We start from the raw sequence: 19,569 nt of genomic DNA, 5'->3' as shown, positions 1-19,569 counted from the left end.
TAGACACACCAGGGAAACTAATGACAAGAGGAAAACACAGGAAAAAGGACCAGACAATAAACCAGGAGGAAAACATGACAGAGAGAACAGCAAAAACACCCAAACCTAGACATAGAAATGTGACATGACATGATAATCGTGACAGAACCCCCTCCTCAAGGGACGGATTCTAGACGTCCCTAAACACCAAAACAAAAATCCAACAACGTCCAGCAGGATGGGTGGAGGGGATCTCGGGCGGACGGCCCGGGGGCAAGACAGAGTTCGAGGCGGGGCGAAGACCACAGCGGGCGAACTCAGGGGACCAGGCTTGAGGGCGAAGACCGGACAGCTCCGGAGGCCGGGCAGGAGCCGGTGTCGACCGGACAGGATTCGGAGCCGGTGGGACAGGTGTCGGCAAGATTCCCCACGGAAGAGGACACAGGGCCGGCAGGGCCCCCGGCAGGAGAGCAGTCGGCGGAACCTCCAACGGCACAGGACATGGAGTTGGCAGGACCCCCGGCAGAAGAGCAGTCTGCGGGACCTCCAACGGCTCAGGACATGGGGTTGGCAGGACCCCCGGCAGGAGAGTAGTCTGCGGGACCTCCAACGGCACAGGACATGGAGTTGGCAGGACCCCCGGCAGAAGAGCAGTCTGCGGGACCTCCAACGGCTCAGGACATGGGGTTGGCAGGACCCCCGGCAGGAGAGTAGTCTGCGGGACCTCCAACGGCTCAGGACATGGAGTTGGGACTCGAGAGAGGGCTCGAGAGGGAACTCGAGAGGAAATTTGAGAGTTGACTTGAGAGGGATCTCGAGAGGGGACTTGAACGGAGACTCGAGAGGAGACTTGAGAGGGAACTCGAGCGGTGACTTGAGAGGGAACTCGAGAGATGACTTGAGAGGGAACTCGAGAGGGGACTCGAGAAGAGACTCGAGAGGGGACCTGAGAGGGAACTCGAGAGGGGACTTGAGAGGGGACTCGAGAGGGGACTCGAGAAGAGACTTGAGAGGGAACTCGAGAGGGGACTCGAGAGGGGACCTGAGAGGGAACTTGAGGGGAGACTTGAGAGGGGACTAGAGAGGAGACTTGAGAGGGAACTCGAGAGAGGACTCGAAAAAGGACTCGAGAAGGGACTCGAGAAGGGACCTGAGAGGGGACTCGAGAGGAGACTTGAGAGGGGACTCGAGAGGAGACTTGAGAGGGGACTCGAGAGGAGACTTGAGAGGGGACTCGAGAGGGGACTCGAGAGGGGACTCGAGAGGAGACTCGAGAGGGAACTGGAGAGGAGACTTGAGAGGGGACTTGAGAGGGAACTGGAGAGGAGACTTGAGATACTGGAGCATGGAGCCATGGCTGCTGGGGCCTGCACTGGGGCTGTAGCCATGGCTCTTGGGGCTCGGGCTGCTAGCTTGGCCTTGCAACTCCTTCTCTTAGCAGCCGCCTGAATACTCCGTGGACCTCCATAAGCCAGATGAGTTCCAGAAAACGACTCCTGGACAGGAGCAGGAACTGGGGCAGAAGCATGGGTTGACTTCAGACGGAACCCAGCGAGGCGTATGGTACCAGGTTGGGAATTGGGAGACAGGGAGCGAGCATGCCTGGGGCTAGCAGGCCGGGAATCACACACCGGGAGGATCTTTGAAATTCAGCCAGGTAAGAACTTCACCAAACCTGGTTTCTCTCTAGCCATCTGGCGCGCCTCCGACAACACAGCCTCTCGCTGCTGAACTCCGGGTGCTCTCTTCCATCGATCCGAGCAGTTAGCCAAAAAAAAGGAAAAATTCAATAATTCCAGCTCGAACGGATCTGCTGGGCCCATTTCTTGGTTGGTGCTTTCTGATACGCAGAGTGAAGCAGGTAGGACCCAAACGCAGATAGCACTTGATAACACCTTTATTTCAAGGACTTAATTATACTTGGACAGAAAAACCACTTTACGGTGAACTAGGTCACAACCAAAAGAAGCACCAACACTGAACACAGGAGGAGACAAGACTAAATACAGGGACTAAATCACAAGACGAGAAACAGCCGGGCAGGGGAGGAGAAACACAAGGGCCACAGGTGAACACAATCAGATAACTAGACACACCAGGGAAACTAACGACAGGAGGAAAAACACAGGAAAAAGGACCAGACAATAAACCAGGAGGAAAACATGACAGAGAGAACAGAAAAAACACCCAAACCTAGACATAGAAATGTGACATGACATGATAATCCTGACAGAGGCCTCAAGAATGTGGATGTCATCTTCATCTATCTTTATACGAGCAAGCTATCTATAGCTACATTTGGGGATGTCGCCTTCAGACAGAGCTAGCTAGTAGATAGTAGCTGACATTGCTAGCTATCTATCTGTAGCTAAATCTCCAGATTTGTCATTTTTTTTTACAAAAAACAATCGATTGTTGTACAGGTTTTGCAAGATTACTTTGAGAAGAACTATTAAATGGGTATATTTTTGAAAAGAACCTCCTGCAATGTCAGGCTAAATAAATAAAAAGAAAACAAACGTGAGATTTCTTAATTCTTTTCACTTGTTATTTTTAGAAAATGCTAGCTATTTATCCCAACACAACTGATGAAGTGCCAATAGGCCAACCCACACAAACTGTTAATATTTACAACTACTTAAAAATGGTATGCCAGGCTAAATTTCCCCTCAGCAATTTGAGGATCAAGTGCCATTGATAAACTATAAGTTATAAAATGCAGCTCTTCTTTGTAACTAAACATTTCCTGTCAGTCACTTTTAAACAATCAGTCGTTTGCACTCTTTCGATTGACAATGCAACTTTGAACCCTGTCAGCCAAGTGTTGGTACAGTGGCCCTGAAGTGCAAGTCAAAACAACATTTCACAAAACACTACAACATTTTATAAAACACAACGACATTTCAAAAAATACTACAGCATTTCACAAAACACTACAGCATTTCACAAAACGCTTCAGCATTTCACAAAACACCACAGCATTTCACAAAACACCACAGCATTTCACAAAACACTTCAACATTTCAACTTTTAAGGAAAGGGAATTCCTTTAGGGAGAACACTTCTTGTTTGTGATTGGACAGAGCCAGCCAGAGAAGCACTGCTGTGATTGGTTGTTTTTGCTGCCAGTCAAGAAATGACACTTCGTGATTGGTCAGCACCCGACAGCGCAACATGTCCCAAAACATCAGCTGTTAGCTGTTAGCACACAGAGCTCACAGCTCCTCATATATGTTCAGAAACTGGACGAAAGTTAAACATGTACAAACCGCAGACCGTCTATGTCATGGCGAATACAGTCACTGCTTTATTTCTGTCTGTATGCCGTTGTTGTGAGTTTGGACGGAGCAGCTACAGGTTAGTTAAGCCTGATCGATCCGATCGGCGATCTCCATTCAGAAAATACGCATTTCAAAAGGTTTTTCACCTGCCGTCTTGTCTGCAGACTTGTCAAAGCATTAATTCATGGTTTTTACTAACCGGTATCAGTATGTTGTTACTTCGGCATCATTTTGGAACATGTATTCACAGTAAAATATGTTCATTTTGTTGTAGGCTACCAGTATTTACATGGAGATAAGCCCCGAATATTTGCATCGCTCTAATCGCTCGAGTTTCACCTTGGCTGTCAGCTGTGTTTACTCCTGTCATTCAAACAAGACGCGCTGGAGAGGGGGCAGGGCTTATATCTATGCAAATACTATGGTAGATACCAACTACAACAAAATGTACATATTGTACCGTGATTTAATTGTAATACACGTTTCAAAATGATGCCGAAGTAACAACATACTGATACCGGTTAGTAAAAACCATGAATTAATGCTTTGACAAGCGTCAATGCCCCCAGCCACTGGGATCCGCTGGGTTTTTGGTTGGAATCCGCCCACTGGAGTCCTATCTGGAGTGCTACATCTGTATGAAATGTTGAAGCGTTTTCTGAAATGCTGTAGCGTTTTGTGAAATTTTGAAGTGTTTTGTGAAATGCTGTGGTGTTTTCTGAAATGCTGTGGTGTTTTGTGAAATGTTGTTTTGACTTGCACTTCAGGGCCACCGTATATTGGAGAGAAAGTGAACTTAGAAGCCCCCACTGCATCTGAAGTAAGGTGCAATTACAAAATACTTACTCTGATACTGAGGTAATCCATCAAACTGAGACACGTCCAATGACCGCTTCATAGCCTTTCCATGGTGTCTGAGGAAAAGCAAGGGTGACCTTGGCATCGCTAAACCACCTGCCTTTTGATGTGTGTGTGTGCGTGCGAGTGCTGCTGCACAAGTGTTGTTTCGCTGGAGAAAGCTGCACTGGTGATGGACGACATATGGAGCCCTTTGCAAGAGAGGTAGTTCAGGGGTGGTTGACATGAATCTACTTTTGATGGTCCTTGTCGATCTTCTGTGACATTCTGTGACTTTGTGTTTCCTGTATTATACTCATGGGATATGTGCTGTGAAATGTATGGGCTTGGGGAATGTAGTAAGGTTGGAAACAACATGTTACTCCTCTTGTAAAAAGTTGAAAGTGTATATGCACTTGGGAACCAATAACAGGTTCTGCTGTGACAGCGGCGACAGGTTTAATAAATGCAACGTTTTGAATGCACACAGCCCATTGAAATAAGCATCATATTTCATCCTAGCCCACCTAAGTGTCCCTGGGAATGTCTTATCTTAATGAGTCTCTACTTTCTTTGGAGTAAGCAGAAAAGAAGTTCCTAACAAATGCTGGTGGTTATATGAATGCATTGGTGGGAATGTGTGTGGTTGGTTGTGGGTAAGGTTTAGTAATTACTCAATATTCAGCAGATGATAAGATTCAAAGTTAAACTCCCACTACGTCAGGGGCACTCTGGGAGCCTGAATCATCGGCTTGCCACCTGCTCCTCCACCCGTAGAGGTGGAAAAATCCTGGCCAAGCCCCAGATTCATTCTCGTTTGGAGATATGAAAATGCTATAAGACAATAACTCAAATCAGTGTCCCCTTCCTGTGTTTTGCAGACTTCACTGTCATTTCAGAGGTATCTCCCTAGAGAGAATATGCACACAAACACATGTAAAGATTTACTTTACCAGTTGACAGGCTCTGTTTTTTTTTATCTTACTGGGTTCCAACTTGTGATTTGCATGCAAATTGTAATTTAACAAATGAGAGAGCTTGCATAGAAATGAAATATTTGGCTATAGCTGCATCACATATAGTAGTGTAATCGTTTGGACATTTAACCCCAAAACCATGAAACATGACTCATCTACACAAAGGACAGGAGCATTTATGAGCATTGCTTTAAACCTCCTTTTGTCTTCGGGTCACTTTCATTGAATTTTGGATGATTTAGTCAACTTTGTAACACCCATAGTGTTCGTGGTCAAAAATGGCCGCCATAAAGAAAAGGAATTAGTAACCATCCAGATCAGATAGACACACACACACACACACACACACGCACGCACGCACGCACGCACGCACGCACGCACGCACACACACACACACACCATGTATACATCACTTCAGGGGACATTACATTGACTTAAATGCATTTCCTGGAGACTTATCCTAACCTTAACCATAACCAACACATGCCTAACCCTAACCCTTACCCTAATCCTAAACCTAACCAAGTCTTCACCCTAAAAGTAGTGATTCTCCCCATGGGGACCTCCAATTTGTCCCCATAAGGGAGGCGAGTCCCCACACGTGACTGTGTAAACAGATTTAGGTCCCCACAAGTATAGTAATGCTCGGCCACACACACACACACACACACACACACACACACACACACACACACACACACACACACACACACACACACACACACACACACACACACACACACACACACACACACACACACACACACACACACACACACACACACACACACACACACACACACACACACACACACACACACACACACACACACACACACACACACACACACACACACACACACACACACACACACACACACACACACACTCTCTCAAACACAGGCACACACAAACACATACACACACACACACACACACACACTCTTTCAAACACAGACACACACTCAAACTCTCTCACACACAGACCCTCTCTCTCTCTCTACCACACACACTGAACAGCTATCTACCACACACACTGCATTTCTCTTTCTCTCTCTCTCTCTCTCTCTCTCTCTCTCTCTCTCTCTGCATTTGGTAAATGGTCTTAAGTCGTCATCATGTTAAACTTTGATCTCTGGGTTTACACCACACACAGGTGTTTGTAAACATTCATTCACTACTACAGCTAATATCTAACTCCTTCAGCCTAATTTCAGCTATAAACCATTAAACTATTACATTATTCAGCTATTTCAGGACATTGGGGATATACACATAGTTGTTTACACCTTTTTTTAAACCTTTTCTTTTAAATATTAAGCTTTTTCTGCATTTTCTTAGCTAAAAGCAGCTACTATTCAGCTAATAACATATTCAGCTTTTTCTGCATTTTCAGCTAAATTCAGCCATAAATGTTCACAGTTTCCAGCATTCGCACGCATTTTCTGCAAGAAATGCATTTTCTAGTTGTCTTATGACATTCTACTGCAGCTGGAGCTGTTTTCTGGTGGCTGAGGGAACAGCAGACCCCGCCTCACCCCAGTGAAGAATCCACAGTGTGGAAATTGTGCCCAATAAATAAAAATGTATTCTGCACTGAAATGCCTCTCGAACTGCATGTTTATCTTTTGCAGCCTGGTGCATAAACACACTAACAGTTGTTTTTGAGTAATCTAGCACCTCTTCAAAGACACATTTGATTTATTTCAAACGTGTAATACAATACAAATTATAATAATAATGAAATGAAACAAGAGAATTATGATTCTGTAGAAACATAAGCAGTATCAAACTAAATATTATTGACTTACAAATTATATATAAGGAAATGATCTACCTAATTACACATCCGAAAAGGCGTGGGAAGGAGTTTACACGTATTTAATTTAATTTGAACACATTTCCCATTCTTATGTGCCCATCCCCCCACATGGATCACACCTGGCACACACAATACAGGTTCAGTGTCTATTCTTTGTATATTTACTGTTCATGTATACCAGTTGTCTGATACAATATTTACAGTTTGAAAGGGTGTTAAATTAAATTTGGTGATGATTAATGGTTTTTGTGTTAATGTAATAGCAGTTAAAACAGGACCGGTCAAATCGGTAGAGAGTGAGTATCGGCCGCCGATCGATATCGGCCGATACTCACTCTCTACCGATTGATCGGTGCTCTCTAAAAATGACGATCGCGAGAGCCGATCGCATGACGTAAAAGTATGAAGTAAAATACATGACAATATTTAAATGTTTTCATCAAATAAAACGTATTGAACAACACAATTCAATAATGTGCTTTAACCACTAGGCGGTGCGGGTTAAAAAACCAGTGGTGTGGGGATCCCAAGGTGCTCCCAGGCCAGCGAAGAGATATAATCCCTCCACCTGGTCCTAGGTCTACCCCTTGGTCTATTCCCAGCTGGACGTGCCTGGAACACCTCCCTAGGGAGGCGCCCAGGTGGCATCCTAACTAGGTGCCCGAACCACCTCATATGTGTGTTCATATTAATCAAACATAATATGACTATTAACTTTATTGTGAAATTAAAACAGAACGGTAAAGGAAAATACAGTTTCAGTCTCTCGATTTGAAGCTTATGCATTGTACCATGAAGCTGTATAGACCTGTAACAGTCAACTGCATGAGGAGTTGGAAAGGTAGTTCAGTAAATAATATCTTTAAAAACTACAAAAAAAATCCCTTTCTATCAGCTGTGCACCGTTATGGTGTAAATATAACCTATCTACCAATTGGATCAAATATAAAAGTCAGCCGAATTAGTGTTGATACTGCAAGGAGACGTATTGTGTGAAAAGAAATGGAAGATGTTGTTTAATTGCTAATATATTTATGATCCACGTCACTTATTCAGTTTTGGCGGCATTTATTACAGTTTGTCAAAAGGTCTTCTGATCAGGGCTCTATAAATAAATATCTACAGCAGATATGTAATATGTAATGCAGCCGAACCGTATATTACAATGCCGTTATGTGATGACTTCCAAAGAGAAAAGCAAGAAAACTCGGAATACAGTATTATTTTATTTAAGAAAAATGTTTTTCCGATTTCATATCGCATAAACACCATATCCCGACATGCATTGCGGCTAAAACAATCAATGTTTTAGCCTATCAAAACCTATGAAAAAAGAAAGGTGTCTCTCAGAATCGAAAGAGAAAAACTTATGGGACAAACACAAAAGCATTGTACACAATTTAAACCAATAAATGTCGTATAATTAACAAGGATAAACTGATGTTTTTTAGTTGATGAGTACTGCAGATATCACTGTTAAATAATTTGATCATTGGTTTTATTATGAAAACGTCGAGACCGGAAATACTGTTTTCAACCCGTAACTTTACATGGAGGCTGCCGCATACATAAATCATCTTCTTAATATCTATCAAACTATAGATCCTACATATCGACTGGACGTGGATTCTAAAAGTACAATATACACTTCTCGCTAGAAATCTAATCAAAAAGCGTTTTAATGGCCAAACTAACCTACAATTTAGGATTTTACAGAGAGGGTTATTTGTGAATAAATGACCATCTGTAACGTTAGTTAAACGTAATTATAGGACGTATTAAGAGCTTGAACAAACGACATATTTGGTCGTAATGGGCCTGAACAGTCGGCCCATTTGGTCGTATGAGTTTGAGGATAGTTAAAAATAAATCATATCAACATTACATGGAGTTAAAGGACCGTTCCACTGAAATAAGAAATTCAAGAATGTTTTACATTAGTTTTATGTTTTTTAATGTTATCAACTCCTATCTTCTGCAGATTTAAATGGTATCAACCAAAGCATGGCTCTCCAGGGAATGAATGGCTAAATATCTGTTTTATATATCATTCAAAAATCTTCTTTGGTGAAAATCTTGGCAAACAAATTTGGATAGGGTTGATGGATTATGTAAAACACGAACCATGATCCAACCAAGACCCTTTTTTAGCCTCTATTTTATGTCATTACCTTGCATTGCTCTAGTGGTGCTAAAGGCATTCAGTGGTCTAAAATATAATAATAATTTAAATAAATCACTCCTAGCATTTGTATTCACAGCAGAGCAATGTGTCTTTTTCTACAAATCTGCTAATTCCAATTGATTGAAAAGCAAAGTAATCTCATTCTGCTTTCAAATAATATGTTTGACATTTAGAGAACTTTAAATTCACATTCCTGTCAAGAGTTAGATGAGAATATCTATTCCACTCATTTCTGCATCATGCTGCATTCATGTCATCTAGTTCAGTCATCATTTTGAGAGGGGAATTTCCGACAATATTAAATTACTAATGCTAGAGGCTGGAAGATGTTAGTTAAGCTATCATGAAGACTGGAAGCTACAGTATGAACCAGCTAGCTAGCTTGAAAAAACAACAAACAGCTATCTTAAGCCACAGTATTTTGTTTTGCTTCATACATTCCCCCAAAAATGTAATAATAAATGTACTTATACCCAGGGTTCAAGTTATGTGGGAGCCAATGGGAGCACATACATCTGTGGTCGCTAATACATTACCAACAACCATTATTTTAAACACACATAATGCATGTGTCAATGTAATGAGTATTATTTAAAACATGTTTTCCAAAATAACTAGGCATTCTCTTAAATGACAATATGCCTGCACTTCAACTCCAAGGTGCGCAATACATTGTTGCGCAATAGATGCCTGTGAGCGTGCTGCGCGAGCCGAGATGATGTGGTGTGCGTAGTTGAACCTTTTCATATTTAACTTAGTTTGTAGCAAGGAGAGGGCTGCTGCTGTGTGTGTGTGTGTGTGTGTGCGCGTGTGTGCGTGCGTGTGCATGCGCGCACGTTCGTTTTAAAGACCCCATAGAGCTCAGTGTATAACTCGAACCCTGCTTATACCTTAAGAATTTAGAGGTTCTGCTAATTATTTTTCTTTGATATTGCTGTTTTCCCTGCTCCCCGTTTTTATGCTAGGCTTAGCTAATTGCCTCCTGGCTTTAGCTTCGTATACAGCACAAACATGAGAATGCCGTAGATCTTCGCATCTAATTCTCAGGAAGAAGTACACTGAGCGTATTTCCTTTCAACATTGTAACTGCTTTGAAAAGTAAAGAGACTCTTTCAGTGCCTGTCGCAGATTCATGAAGTGGTGGCTTAATATAGCCACGCTGCTAGGAGCAGCCGTCCCAGAGGAGATCTACTGTTTTTACTTTAAGCATGCAATGTAATGGACTATTTATGAATGTTCATGTCAAATTTATTGTGGATTTATTTTCGTACAGGGATATGTGTATTCACATGAGTGTAGAAAATCCACACTGGTGCTTCTGTGTGAGTGTTACTGAGTGTGCTTTTGCTCCAGATGGTGCGTAAGCCCATGTTGCTCCCACAGTTATCAATGCAAACTGGAATTATGCAGACGCGCTTAAATTCTGCAAACAACCCTTAATTCTTTATTTAGATATTAATTAGTTTCCCTGTTACTTGGTGAAGCCCTGTTATTTCCCCAGACACCACGTATTTTTATAACTGGGGCATCTTCCGATTCATGCTGCATGTCGACGATGTACAGTACTGTAGAAGACTTGATTACATGATTGAAACAAGTTCATTAACTGAGACCACTGCAGTGTGCTTCACGTAGAGCATGATCATTAGCTAGCAGTTAAAAGACAAAGAAACTGTGCTTCATACCGTTTTTGATGTCTGTTTTAAATATCAGACCCTGCATTATATTATAGTCTTTGATTATGATGAAATATTAATAGTCTTGGAAACACTCTGTCTTTAAATTATACAATGTACAGCATTATCTTTTAGTAAACTGTTTGAATCCCACTGCTGGGTCCGGAAAATCATTAAGATCTGGATGATCTTCCTGCAATTGCAAATCATTAATTTACTCAAGAGGCATTTGGAAGAATACTATGGAGCCATGTGCTAAATCATATTAATGAATGTGTGACTAGAAAAATCATCAATCAGAGAACATCAATGTCTTTGTGTTTGCTGCGATTATTATGTAAACCTCATGTTCACTTGACATCCATTGTTGTTCACTTTCAGGATGATACAAGTGGCTGACTTGATTACTGTCGGGCTGCATCTAACAAATACGTTTTATTTTAAATTTGAGATGTAAAATATCAGAAACTAATGAACCGTCTCAATGTGCCTAAGGTGACTTGCTCAGATATTTAAATATAAAAAAAAACAATTATTTTAATTTGTAAAATACTGTTCGATAACAAAAACAATATAGAAGATTACTGTTGTTACTGTGTCTTATTTTGGCTTCTGGAGTCCTAAACAGACGAAATAATTGCATTACTTTACTCCCACTTGCTTTTGGATTCAAGAACCAAAACAAAGCTGCATTGGCTGAGTCCCCTGATCATCTCGCTCCATTTAGTGGTTAACATTCATGTATTATCCTCTTCAGATTCCTTTTTGCCTCAATTCAACTGACTCCTGTGATACCCTTGTTGTTGACAACAATACTAATACAATAATAATTGTATTGTATTGTCTCATTGTCTCTCTCTGCATTTCTTCCTTCCAGTGCACTCCCATCATCGGCCATGGATTTGTGTTGGACAAGTACAAGTGCCAGTGCAGGAGAGGATTCTACCATCCAAGCAGAGTGGTGCTCAATGGCTTCAAAAGTAGGTTACAAATCCCCCCTGTGATATAAAAAAATACAAACTGCAGCAAACTGTCAGATCAAAACTTTGCATTTTTCAAAAGTAAGCATTTGAGATTTAGGAGAAGAAAATAAAACACATTTTTTCAGCTGAGAGTCACACATCTTGTTTGATAATCTTCTTTTCTCTTTGTATGGGTATCCTGGGGCCTGTGAGGATATGACGCCTCAAATTTCAGTCAAAAGATTTTGACAGCTCTTATTGTGGAAATGTCTACTATGTATTTTGTCTGCGTTCTAGTGGGAGCCACAGGTGGATTCTGAAAAACAAACCTGTTGGATAATAAGATGTCGCTACCAACCCGGTATAGAATATAATTGGGAGGGATGAAACCCTCTTTTAATGGTCACACATTCAGAGAGCACACAGCACACACAGTGACATTTGGCCTCTGCATTTAACCCACCACTAGTACCAGGAGTCTAGTACTAGGAGCAGTGGGCAGCTAGTGGGCAGCTAGTGTACAGCGCCCGGAGAGCAATGGGAGTGAGGGGGGAAGGGGGGTGTCCGGTGCCTTGCTCAAGGGCACCACGGCAGGGCAGCAGGTGAACTGAGACCTCTCCAAGTAGCAGTCCACACTCCATATTTTTTAGGTCTGGACTTGAACCGGCGACCCTACAGCTCCCAGTCCAAGCCCCCTACTGACTGAGCCACTGCCGGACATCACGGCAAGACGTGAACATGTGACGATTTACCATGCTGGGAGACTTGAAGATGTCACGATTTCGTCCCTTCAAACGTGACAGTTACACAGTATTGTTAACATGGCCCCAACCAGTGGAGAAATACCCGGAAATGCCAAGCAAATGCTGTACCACGACGGTCGGTTGTTATTGTCAATATTAATATAATAATGATTTATTTTTTAATAGTCACACTACGATTTCGCCGATTTTCTTGTTGCCCCAGCTAGTCGACACCTCTTTTAGCAGAAACAAAGGCTACATTAATGATATTAAATAGATGTTAATCCATGTGCGCAGATGTGGAATTAACGGACGTGACATGTGCGATTGCGTTGCCAGGCAACAGCTTCGGTTCATGTTAATTTGCAAACTCTTCAACTAGAACCGAAGTTATATTTAAAAACATTTTAGAAGGCCTCATGAAATACTTTAATGTACATTTAAATTTAAATGTGAAGGAATGTGTGTATAACAAAATACATCCGTCATAAACAATACCGGAAAAGATCCTCAGCATAATAAAAAAATAAAATACATAATGTGCTTTAACCACTAGGTAGTTCAGTAAATAATATCTTTAAAAACTACAAAAAAAAATCCCTTTCTATCAGCTGTGCACCGTTAAGGTGTAAATAACAGCCTATCTACCAATTGGATAAATATAAAAGTCAGCGAACCGAATTAGTGTTGATACTGCAAGGAGACGTATTGTGTGAAAAGAAATGTAAGATGTTGTTAATTGCTGAATATATTTATGATCCACGTCACGTTTTCAGTTTTGGCCGCAGTTCTTCCAGTTTGTCCAGAAGTCTTCTAATCAGGGTCTATAAATAGAGAACTACAGCAGATCTGCAATATTTAATGCGGCCGAACCGTGTATTACATGCTATTATGTGATGACTTTCAAAGAGACAAGCAAGCACACTCGGAATAAAGTATTATTTGATTTTTTTTTTAAATGTTTTCGGATTTCCCATCGCAAAAACATCATATCCCAACGTATCATTGCGGCTAAACCATCCAATCACCGAGCTGAGGATCTTGCCTACGTCTGTTTCCGGTATGTTTATGACGGATGTATTTTGTTATACACACATTCCTTCACATTTACATTTTAATTTACATTAAAGTATTTCGTGAGGCCTTCTAAAATGTTTTTAAATATAACTACAGTTCGAGTTTGTAAATTAACATGAACCCAAGTTGTTGCCTGGCAACGCAATCGCACAACGTCACGTCCGTTAATTCCCACAACCGCACACACATGGATTAACATCGATTTAACACATTAATGTAGCCCTTGTTTCTGCTAAAAGATGGTGTCGACTAGCTGGGGCAACAAGAAAATCCAATAGTATGAAGCTGCAGCGTCGGAGGCTGCAGTCTCAGGACCGCACTCCTGGGACCCGCCACTCCCAGGACCTCTAGTTGTTTTGCAACATCGCCACCTAGCGAATTGGATGACCACCGCAAAAGTACAACCAGCGAGTATTGAGTCTCATACACAGAGAGTCTCTTTAGACATTGTAATGCTTGTTATCAACCATCTAAAAATGCATGAAAATATGTTTTTCTTACAGAAATGTAATTATTATTATTAACCAACAATTTGTTGTTATTATGTTTTTGTTTTTTAATAACAAATGTATTTTGTATGTCAGATATAAAAGATAGTATTTTATATTTGTCTTATCAAATTTGACATACAATGTAAATATATATATATATATATATACCCTATATATATATTGTAGTAATAATGATATAATCTATTTATAATTGTAAATGTATATTGTATGTAGACATACATTTAGATGCATATTTTGTTAAAACAAAACTGTTAATTTAGTTTTTGGGAGAAGGGGTGGGATTAAATACGTGTAAACTCCTTCCCACGCCTTTTCGGATGTGTAATTAGGTAGATCATTTCCTTATATATATAATTTGTAAGTCAATAATATTTAGTTTGATACTGCTTATGTTTCTACAGAATCATAATTCTCTTGTTTCATTTCATTATTATTATAATTTGTATTGTATTACACGTTTGAAATAAATCAAATGTGTCTTTGAAGAGGTGCTAGATTACTCAACAACAACTGTTAGTGTGTTATGCACCAGGCTGCAAAAGATAAACATGCAGTTCGAGAGGCATTTCAGTGCAGAATACATTTTTATTTATTGGCACAATTTCCACACTGTGGATTCTTCACTGGGGTGAGGCGGGGTCTGCTGTTCCCTCAGCCACCAGAAAAACAGCTCCAGCTGCAGTAGAATGTCATAAGACAATTACAATTCAGACAGAAAAATAACAAAACCTTCCTTAATTTAGCTGACCTTACTCTTAGTCAATCAACTTCATCTAGGATAGGAGAAGGCAGAAGTAAAGACACTTTATAAACGTACTGTCAAGCCAGTTGGGTCTGAAACGACAGATTCTAACCTACAGAATAGGCCGACATAATAACTGACTAAAACACCTCATGCAATATTACAAAACATGTCAAAAATGATGAGACTGTCTGATAAACAGTAACAGGCAGTCAGCACAGTTAAGATTATTTACAATGAATTCAAATAGGAATACAATGACTATTAAAGAAGCATTTACACTGAAGACAGAACTTAGGCTACTGCTTATTTAATGTAGCGGACAGACAGATCATATTGAAATGCTTTTGTCATCCTTTGAAGTTTAATTAATTAGCTGTCTATAATTAATGATCAGGGTTGGGGAGTTTACTTTTTTTAAATGTAGTACAGATGACTAATTACACTGTTAGAAAAATGTAATAAGTAATGTAACTGACTATGTATTTGTATTGATATTATAATGTTAATTAACAGATGTTTGTTTGTATTGTCTTAAGACTATTATAGTTAACGTTAGCTAAGTGTAACCGGTCTGGTTTGACGCCACATGTGATCTCTGCGTTGTGTTGTGTAAATGAGAACGACTTCTTTCTTGCCAACCAGGATTTATTCTCTGTGCAAAACAGATATAATAATTAAGCGGAAATGGCTTCATCAGCTTTCTAACTTCACACTTCTTCTCAGTGGGGCCTGAAGCTACTCAGGAAAGTATACAGAGTTCTAATATAATACAATTAACAGATATACATCTATCCATGGTGGCAAAACGGCTTTTCTTTGTAAACCAATATATATAACCATAATTTACACTTACATAACAAACAATACAATTTACAGTTACAAAACACAAAAAGAATACCCACATACCTGTGCAAAACAGAATATAATAATTAAAGCAGGAAATGGCTTCATCAGCTTTCTAACTTCACACCTTCAGTGGAAGAAAACACCCACATGTTAGGTTAGCATATAGCTAAACTTTAGAAAACTCTCAAACACTGTTTGAAGCGCTGCACATTTATATAAACTTACAGTCACACACGGCAACATATAGATATTAACTGCAAATAGGTTTGGCTTGTGTGAAGTGTAACATAAAACAATCTATTAACATATAAAATACAACATTTATGACACCACTCATTCCACTTACTTCTCCTCAGTGGGGGGCCTGAAGCTAACTGAGGAAAGCAGCGGGAGTCTGCAGAAATGTGCTGGTGCCAAGAGTACCAAAATAAAACGTACTTTTCAAAATAAAAGCATCTAAAAAATAAAGTTTTACAAATAAAGTATGGACAATGATTTTACTGAAATATAAACAAGTGAAGTTATACATCGGTTACATAAGCACACTTAATTTCAAGACACCGGAATTGTTATTAATGTTATTGTTGTTAACAAATACAACTTTAAAAGCACTCACATTACACACACTCTCTGCATTGTCGTTCATATTCCTGTCTCCTGCTCGCGAGAAGATGGATCTTTATTAATCCCCCAAGGGGGAAATTCAGTTTCCACTCTGTCGTACACACACATGCGTTTTTATACAGATACATACAGTACACACAGTACACACTTTTTTACATCATGCACATACATATACCAAATACACACACAGTTTATATGCACACATGCACATGCAGTTGAGAGGTCAGTTCCTTGGAATTTTGAAGAGAAAAACCCTTGCCGAATCGTTACCTGACATCCTATTCTTAATTTAACCATCACGCTAGATCAAGTGTTTCCATCTAGCATACAACCTATGTTACCATAACTATGAGACTGAAATAAATAAGGATTACCATACAGACATGAATAATCTATGTTCATGTTGGTTAACTACTGCACAATCGCAGTTTGAAGGTTCAGAATGTGAATTATAACAGTTTTTTGAAAAACTTCTGGCTATCAATCTCTATTCCCTACTTTTATATTGCTAAAAAACAATGAATATGGGCTGCATATTTAAAAATCAGAACATGTACACATAACTTGACTTTGGACCTTCCTCCACTGATGTTTTATCCTTTCACCCTTGCAGTTTTCAAGTTTTTCCTAACTTTACCTCCCTGCTCGTGCTTTGGATTTTAATGACCATAGCTGACCAGCTTGACAGAAAGCGAAGCAGTGTCCTCATGCTGAAAGCTTGGCCCTGATGAGCGAGATAATCAAGCAACTACGGCGGTTTCATCCCTGACTCCAACAATACAGCACCCAAGGGAGAGTGATATGCTAAGCTGCAGCTTTATTGTAATGCAGCGTGATGATGCCTGTAGTCAAACGGCTGTGAAGAGACTCTGCATCTTCCAAACCCCATGCCGACCCCCTCATTACAAATCACTGCGGCTCAAATTGGGTCACAGTAGCTAGCGACCCTGAACTCCCCCCATGGAACCTGTCTGTTATTCCTCTGTGCACATCCCAGAAAACACACTAGACTGGAAACAGATGTTGTATTGTTCCCTAGCAACAGGCCTAAAAGGACAGATATCAAAGCAAGGAAAAGATTGAGGGAGGAAAATAAATAATTATTAGAAAATGTGCAACAAAGACATAAAGTGTGAGCTGTTTTGTGTTTCCTTCTGTGTGCACCATCACTATGCAACACCTCCCATTGTGTTACACTGCGTCCTGTCAAGAGATAATTGCTAATTTTGATATAAGTGAAAGGTTTCCTTTAAAAATGGTTTCTTTGGAATGATTGCAGTAACACAACAATAACTTTCATTTTGATATACATGTTTGATTTATTTTGGTTGTGCTATAGGCCTACTTTCTATTTCATTGATGACGATTATCAGAATCCTGTTCGGTACAGTAGAGGTTTACAGTTGAACAGTTGAACTATATCATACACTCGTACCCAGAATCATATTCCAATGTGGGTACAGTTCATTTAAGTCCCTGAGCTTAATTAAGGCCACCAACCCACAAAGTATACATGCAAAGGCAACACCTATACCACTATAGTAAAAATGCTTTTCAACAAAACAACAGCAGCTTGAAAGACGGGCAATCACCAGAAAAAAAATGTAAGCAATAAAAACCTTCTAGAAAGATCACTCCTTAACTTAATAGGGTAACTTTTTCTTACCTTATAGCAGTGTTGTAGTCAAGTCACCAATTCACGAGTCCAAGTCCCCTCGAGTCACCACTCTTCGGTCCGAGTCCAAGTCCGAGTCACCAAGGGAGAGTCGTAAGTCGAGTCCGAGTCCGGTCCAAGTCATCCTGTGCGAGAATTCACGAGTCCAAGTCCGAGTCGCGTCAATCAAGTGCGCGAGTCCGAGTCGAGTCACGAGTCCCGAAAATCGGCACTCAAGTCCGACTCGAGTCCGAGTCCAGGACTCGAGTACACCATCTCTGCCTTATAGCCTGTCTCAAGTTATGTTGACAATGGTTTGACCGTCTAACTCCAGCGAAAGAACAAACTGTGTGCCCAGATGTCTTAAAGAAGACCAGTTTTCCACCTAATAATCACACAAATAGTCTCAGTTGTAAACTAATGGGATACATTATTTAGATATGACCAATTTGTTACTAAACGATCCTTAATTCTTGCTGTTGGCTAAAACATTGTAGTCAATATATAAAGATATGAGAATCTCTGAAGTGCATTTAAAATGGTCCAAGCTTATCAAACATTTGTCGATAGCATTCTCATCCAATGCATCTCTGACTTATATTATTCCTCGAACCTCCCGCTCACTTTGGAGTACTGATTTTTAAACCAGACTTTTATCATGTTACATGGCTTTTATTAAGCCTCAGCTGGGACTTTTAAAATGTCAGGTTTGGCAGTTAAACTTATTACATAAGTATAAGCAGGAGAAAAAAGATGTATTGCAGAAAACAGGCAGATAACGAATACAGATATTAGATATTACCAGACGCACAGTAGCTTTGCATCACACCCCTAATATGTAGCTACAACATCCTTCAGGCTGTTCTCTTACAGTCTTCGTAGCTATACCAGAGACTGCAAGTCATATTTCACAACAAACATTTCATGTGATACATATTTTTTCCCGTAGGGTTAGGGTTAGTCATTCACGTATTCCGCATGTAAGTAATGGCAGGTAGCTATTTTAAGTCATCCTTTAAACTCAAACACCGGTTTTCCCTTAAACTACCAAATTACCCCTAACACCAACCCTTTCCTATACAAACAGATATTGAACCTGTTGCTGTACATATGATAGCTTTAGCGGCCAACATCACAGAAAGTCAAACAGATAATGAACTTAAAAGTAACTTCCGCTGAGGCACCAGATAGCGTATCTTATGCAAGGAATAACTTAAATAATAACACTAAATAATAATAGATTTACGATAAACAAAACAGCAAGAAAACAAATGTTTAAATATTGAATAATATAAAGCAATATATAGCTCCAACAATAGCTTTTCGTAAGATATGATATACACATTGCATCCTGAACCAATAAAGCCAACAGTTTGCATGTCAGTGAATGATTGCATGCCAGAGAAGACCAACAGCTTAACTGGGTTTCACAGCAAACAGGCAAAAGACTGTGGACCATGAGTCATTTCGTATTCATGATCACCTCCTTCCATTCTTGTACTGACCGTTAAACACAGAGAGGCTAACTGGAAAATCTAAACCACTTTGTTTAATGTCTTGCATCAGTGACTGCCTGATTGCTTGATCAATTGTTTTTGTCTTTACATCTTAATCGATTCCTACGTGACATGTTTATTCATTAGTACTTT

The 19,569-nt window shown here is 40.2% G+C and overlaps 1 protein-coding gene across 1 annotated transcript in view; it reads left to right on the top strand.

The window, feature by feature from the left end:
- The window catches only part of gpr158b (G protein-coupled receptor 158b), a 128,015-nt gene that overhangs the window by 32,656 nt on the left and 75,790 nt on the right, over positions 1–19,569 (top strand). The window contains exon 3 of the mRNA XM_034103614.2: positions 11,635–11,737. Coding sequence (XP_033959505.1) covers positions 11,635–11,737 — 103 coding nt within the window. The remainder of the gene's footprint in view (positions 1–11,634; positions 11,738–19,569) is intronic.

Source organism: Pseudochaenichthys georgianus, chromosome 17, assembly GCF_902827115.2.
Source record: "Pseudochaenichthys georgianus chromosome 17, fPseGeo1.2, whole genome shotgun sequence".
Lineage (NCBI taxonomy): Eukaryota > Metazoa > Chordata > Actinopteri > Perciformes > Channichthyidae > Pseudochaenichthys > Pseudochaenichthys georgianus.
Note: the sequence above shows the minus strand (reverse complement) of the source record. Positions and strands in the feature narration are given on the sequence as shown.